This window comes from Camelina sativa, unplaced genomic scaffold (assembly GCF_000633955.1).
Source record: "Camelina sativa cultivar DH55 unplaced genomic scaffold, Cs unpScaffold00441, whole genome shotgun sequence".
Taxonomy (NCBI): Eukaryota; Viridiplantae; Streptophyta; class Magnoliopsida; order Brassicales; family Brassicaceae; genus Camelina; species Camelina sativa.
The window spans coordinates 244583-251307 of NW_010921701.1; the positions used below are offsets into that span (position 1 = coordinate 244583).

Here is a 6725-nt window from a genome sequence, read left to right on the forward strand (position 1 = left end):
TCTGCCAAGACTGGCGCTTGATCCGTGCTTCTCACTGGAACTAAACGGGCCACTTTGGTTAAACGATCAACCACTACCCATACTGCATCATTGATTCTTCCCTTCCTTATTGGTAGACCAGTAATAAAATCCATCGAGATAGAGTCCCATTTCCACGTCGGTATGGGCAAGTTGCGTAGCAAACCTACTGGCACTTGATGCTCTACCTTGATTCTTTGACATGAGTCACATTGGCTTACCCATCGTGCTACTGCCCTCTTCAATCCAGGCCAATGATAATATCTGCGCATGTTTTTATACATCTTGGTACTTCCAGGGTGTATACTTAACGCTGAGCTGTGGGCTGCTCTCAGTATTTCCTCTCTTACTCCACTCCGGTCTGGTACAGTGATTCTCCCATTAAGGAGTACGGTGTCATCATCTGCCAAATGATAACCACTAGCATTTGGTCCTTCTAAACCTTTCAACTCTTCAATAATCTTCTTCAGATTCTCATCCTTGGGCTGCTCATCACGAATTCGACGTAGTAGGCTCGCTTGAGTTACAGCTTGTAAACCCAACGGCTCACTAGATTCCCCTTCTAAGGCTAGAAGTCTCACTTTCTTTAGTTCTTCGGCTAAAGACTCCATCTCTTTCTCGGCATCCACTTGTGCTTTTCTTCGGCTTAAAGCATCTGCCACAACATTCGCTTTGCCTGGGTGGTACTGGATCTTCAAATCATAATCGGCTATGAATTCCATCCACCTTCTCTGGCGCAAATTAAGATCTGGTTGCGTGAACAAATATTTAAGGCTTTGATGATCCGTAAATACCTGAACCGCTTCTCCATACAAGTAGGATCTCCATATCCTTAACGCAAACACTACGACTGCCATCTCTAGATCATGGGTGGGGTAGTTTTCCTCATGCTTCCTTAATTGTCGGGAGGCATAGGCAATTACTCTCTCTCCTTGCATCAAAACACATCCCACGCCAACCCTTGATGCATCGGTATACACAGAGTATGGCTGATTTGGCTCGGGTAGGGCTAACACTGGTGCTGATGTTAGTGCTCCCTTCAGCTTCCTAAAAGCTTCATCCACTTCTTCGCTCCATACAAATGGTACTCCTTTACCCGTGAGTCGTGTCAGAGGTTTCGCAATGGACGAAAACCCCTTTACGAACTTCCGATAATAGCCCGCAAGGCCTAAGAAACTCTTGACCTCTGTTACTGAGGTTGGCTTTGGCCAATCCTGGATTGCGGCAATCTTTTCCGGGTCAGCGGACACTCCTTGTTCCGAAACTCGGTGCCCTAAAAATCCAATCTCCCTTTGCCAGAACTTACACTTGCTGAACTTGGCGAACAGCTTCATCTCCCTTAGTCTCTCCAACACTTTCTTCAAATGTTCCGCGTGCTCCTCCGCACTCCGCGAGTATATAAGGATTTCATCGATGAATATTATCACGAATTGATCCAGATAATCATGGAAAACCTCATTCATCAATCGCATGAATGCCGCCGGTGCATTGGTAAGTCCAAACGGCATTACTACGAACTCGTACTGGCCATATCTTGTCTGAAAGGCAGTCTTCATCACATCTTGTTCCGCAATTGAGATTTGATGATAGCCAGAGGCTAAATCAATCTTCGAAAACCAACTCGCTCCCCTGAGTTGATCTAACAGCTCGTCGATCCTTGGCAAAGGATACTTGTCTTTAATGGTTATGTTATTGATTCCCCTGTAATCAATACACAAACGCATGCTTCCGTCCTTCTTCTTGACAAAAAGCACTGGGGCTCCCCATGGCGATGAACTTGGTCGTATAAAACCTTTCTCCAACAAGTCCTTTAACTGAGTCTTGAGTTCAGCCAACTCGGCCGGTGCCATGCGATACGGTGCCTTAGCAATTGGGACAGCTCCAGGCTCAAGATTTATAGTGAAAGGATGGCTTCTTGGTGGAGGCAATCCTTCCAACGGCTTGAATACGTCCTCATAGTTCTTAACTATGGCAATGTCCTCAACTCCCAAACCTTCTTTGTCATCTCCTCCCATGGCGGTAAGAGTGACTAGATACACACTTTCCTCATCAAACGATCTTCCGATCCTCACTGCTGATGCAAAGTACGCCGTCTTACTCGGGCTAATTCCATTGAAAATTAGAGGTGTCCTTCCTCCATTTTCAAATATAACTCTGCTCCTGCTGCAGTCTATATGGGCTTGGTGCTCTGACAACCAATCCATTCCCAAAATAGCATCGAACCTCTCCAACGGCATCACTAGAGGATTCACCGGGAGGTTTGTATCTTGCAAGACTATCGACACTTCCCTGAGCCATCTTCTCGTCTTCAAAGGCGGTTGATTACCAGCGGTGTAGACGTTGATGTTCACTTCTTCCTCCTCACACAAGTCTCCAAACTTGTCAACCACGTCGGGAGTCACAAAACTATTGGACGCTCCCGAATCGAACAGTACATGTGTGGGGTTACCACCAACAAGTAATGTTCCTAAATGCAAGGCAAATATAAAAATGCAATGCAATAAACTAAACACACAATCACACAACAATCACAAGAGAGTTAGAACCCAATCAAACCTGTTATAGGGCCCTTCGCGGCCTTTGGGGTTTTGGGTGGCTCTACTCCTAAAGCAAAAACATTTGCTGGGGTTGCTTGCTTCTTCGCTGGGGGTTCCTTCACTTGCTGCATTGTCTGGGCACGGTTCACAGTTTGGGCGTTCGGCTTGGCCGGCCTTGATGGACATGTGTTCGCATAGTGTCCTAACTCGCCACAGTAGAAACATGTGACGGTCGACAGATTAGTACTCTTCGTTTCCTCAACAGTTGGGCAAGCTCGAGCAAAATGCCCTACTTGTCCACACACATAGCATCCTCGCGGATCCATGTTACTCACATTACGACCTCCTTGATTAACATTCATCCTAACCTTCCCGCGGCCTGCGCCCTAATTTCGTCCTGCCACTTGATTCACCTTTCGGGTGTTCACAATCTTAGTCTGCTGGACCGGTTCCTTCTTTTTCTCCTTGGCCGAAATCTCATTCTCGGTCTCAATGGCTTCCTCAACACTCACTGCCCTCTCCTCTACTTCTGCGACACTGCGGTATGTCACAGCGTGCAACCTCCCCTTTATGTCTGGCCTGAGTCCATGAAAGAATCTCCGGGCCATGGCTAACTCATCATCATTTCCTTGGTACAAATACCTCCGAAGTCTGGTAAAGACTCTTCCGTAAGCTCGTACGGTCATCTCACCTTGTTCCAGTTGCAGGAACTGATTCTCTAGTCGATCGCGTGACTCTGGTGGAAAATATTTCAGCTCAAACTCCCTCTTAAACATTTCCCACGTTATAGTTTGAAAACGATAACGAGGTACCACAGTATCCCACCATGCACGAGCATCTTGTTCTAAGAAATTGACTGCAACTCTTCTCCTATACTCCTCTGGGCAGTTTGTCATTTCAAAATTATTCTCCAATTCTTTTATCCATGCATCTGCTAACACAATGTTCGGATCTCCCTTGAACTTGCGGAATCCTAAGTTCCTCAACAACATTACTAGCTTTAGAAATTAGTCGGATGGATCTTCCGTTGCTCGAATTGCTTGGTTCTGTTGCTGTTGCTGGATCATGTGACTCAAGAGGTCTTGAATCATCTTAAGTGTCTGCTGGGTCTCTGGTGCATTCGGCTCACTCGGTCCTTCTCCATGCGTTCGGTCCCCCCTTGGCATGTTCTGAGTTGGATAAGTAGCGAACGGTCTAAATGGTGAAAATCCAGGCGGGTACATTCCCTCCGGTGTACTAAAACGAGTCGAACTCGCTGGTGTGTATCTTGGCGTCGCGCCAGGTACATCCCACTCAGGCATATACATATTCGGTCCGAATATGCCTGGAAACGATTCCTCTCCTTGCGCATCTCCAAAATGCGAACCCCATTCCTCCGGACCAAACTGTTGACTTGAACCCCTCCCTGTGTCCGGCGAATGATGCGTCGACCTTGTCCTTTCGGATCCTTGACGAGACATCTGCATCCACGATCAACAAAAGGGTTTACTTAATCCCATCTAACCCTAAGTGATGAACGAACCGGATTACCCTAAGTGTCTACTGCGACCATTTGACTCAATAAATCATTTGAAAAGGCGAGTCCTATACAGCATCATAACCATGCTCTGATACCACCGTTGTAACGCCCCCGAACCGTACTATGACCACCAAGGCCATCGGACGGCACCGAGACGCTACTTGGGAAACGTTCACTAACGATCCGGCCGGGTGCGAGAACAAATCAAGTCCTTCGGCCAGTCCATTGGTGAGGTTCCCGACCACACGGCACATCCTTCAGGCTTTGCAACCCTACAGATACGCCGTGCGTTGAGCCGACTCGGACAAAGTCTATATCAGTACGACTCGCCCGAATAAAGAAAACCCGAATATTTTGATTAACCAAAAGAGTTATTACACAAGAGTTTTGAACAAGGCTTAGTGCCGAGTTTGGTTTGAAATAAAAACATACTTGTATTTTACAATAGACACAAAATAAAACTACTCCGGGTTCCTATCGTTCACCACGCCCTCTAGTTCCCTCTAGGGTCACCTGCAGCACAAAATATTATCATAAGTAATCTAAGATTACTTAGTGAGCTCAGGGTTCCTGCAGAGTATTAAACCCCAAATCCCATACCCCATCAACAACAACATGCTAACAATCAACATGCAAGCGAGTATAAATAACAAGCGAGCATAAGATCTAACATGCAAGCAATTACACGATTGCCAAGCAAGCATACAACACAATAATCAATCAGAGATAACATGCGGAAGCTAATAAGCTAAGCAAAATTATTCTGCAATCAATCACCACTACACGCAATGACATATAACATCATGCAAGCATAAACACAAACATGCAACAACTTGAACTTGAAATAAAACTAGAGTTTTAACAAGTTCTAATTCATGGGCCCGGTATGCTTCCTCTCCCTAACCCCTCCTGAACAACCGTATTACAGCCACAAAGGCATGCAATCGGGCTTCACCCAAAGCTACACCGTCATGTAGACAGCCTCGGCCAGGGTAGCGAGCCCAGTAACCTCCGAGCTCTTCGTAACCAACCCTACAACACACGAACATGGGTTACATGTCGCGGCTGCATGTGGCACGGATGGGAAGGACAGCCATACCAAGTCTTACTACGCTCAGCCGGAATTTCTCGCGGACTAAAGCGTCTTAAGACCTCACCAAAGCTTATACTTGAGTTTATATGATTTTCTTCTCATATGTTTTCAAGTATCTTAATTAGTTACCACCCTTGTCACTAGATCCTTTCGATCTAGTAACCGGTGTAACCTCACCTCACATGCAACTTAACAAGAAAAACATAAAAGAATTTCAAGTAAATGCATCTAAATGATTTATGCAAAACCGCGCACTAGATGGATGTTTTTAACACTCCATCTAAGCCGATGCAAATATGTGCCTGAACTCACAGAAAACCGGCGATCTCTGGGATGAGTGGTCGGATTTTCTTCACGGCAACGCTTGAATCCTCTTCCTTGTTGAAATCGAGTTCCTTCTCGATTCAACGCTTAACTGCGGTCGTGCGATAGTCTTGTCTTGCTTCTCCTCTTCTTCACTTCTTCTCCCTTGCGGCAGCACTTCTTCCTTTTCTCTCTTCTTTCTCTCTTTCTCTCCTCTCTTTCTCTTTCACTCCTTTCTTCCTTTACTTAAGAAATTTTAGCGAAAATGAGGAAGTGGAGCGACCTTTATATAGAGGAAGAGAGTAGAAACTTGGCCCAATGCATGTGTGTTGTGTGCCATCTCTCCTAGCCACACAATTTTAAGGTTGGACACTTGTTAAGTGTAACCAACACTTGTCACATGGAATCTTTCATATTTTCCCCATTCACACTTGCATGAAACGCGATTGGCCGGTTTCTATAAAGAGGAATAATCTTGTCTCCCACTTAGGATTTTGGGATCGAAAATCCTAGGAATATTCCTCCAAGGATTCCACTCCTAAGTTGCATGAAATCCCATTGGTGGATTTTTGCAAAAACAATTTCCACAAAATCGGGAATTTTGTCAGGTCGACCGGTCGCCGGTCACTCGTCGACGTCTCTCGATCCTCCTCGACCAGTCTCGGTTGCTATCGGTAAATCCTCGGACATCCTCGAGAATTCTCGGTCCATCGGACTTTCTCGGTAATTCTCGGTACTTTGCGATACGCGTCGGACAACTCTCGGTCCTTGGTACGTCTCGGACGACTCGGACGGTACGTCTCGGACATCTCGGTCACTTTTCGATTCGTCCAAATTTTCTCGAACTTTTCTTCAGCAAACCTTCTTTTCTCCTCGCTAGCCTCCTTTCTTGAGCTTTTGGCCTTGAGATTTCATTTTGAAATTTACCTCTTGGCGAGGGTCACTACAACTCCCCTCCTATATAAAGCCTTGTACCTGCAGCCACCAAGGGAGTCCAGCTTTTTAGATACTCTCTAAACCTAGTTTTTACCCTTTTGGGAATTATTCCTTTTGCACTTTTATTTTTCTTAGATTTTGTACTTGAAAAAGACTAAATTCCTCAATATTGTTGGTTTCATAACTTTCTTAATATTGAGAATTTGAGTTTGATCCTTTCATTAATATTGAAGATCTTTGTTTCATCTTTCTGATAATGCAAGTTTCAATATTTTCTGGGTTTTTGACTTTGTTCATCATGTATTGTTGTGAGTAGTTT

At 45.3% G+C, this 6725-nt stretch overlaps 1 protein-coding gene across 1 annotated transcript; it reads right to left on the bottom strand.

Moving 5' to 3' along the window:
* Positions 1–2941: 2941 nt before the first annotated feature.
* LOC104773109 lies at positions 2942–3547 on the bottom strand. The gene has a single exon (XM_010497658.1). The coding sequence runs from the start codon at positions 3545–3547 to the stop codon at positions 2942–2944; it is 606 nt and encodes a 201-aa protein (XP_010495960.1).
* Between the last annotated feature and the right edge of the window lie 3178 nt (positions 3548–6725).

What these genes read in the sequence shown, in the direction of transcription:
- LOC104773109 (XM_010497658.1), bottom strand. Translation starts at nt 3,547, where the DNA reads ATGTTGTTGAGGAACTTAGGATTCCGCAAGTTCAAGGGAGATCCGAAC.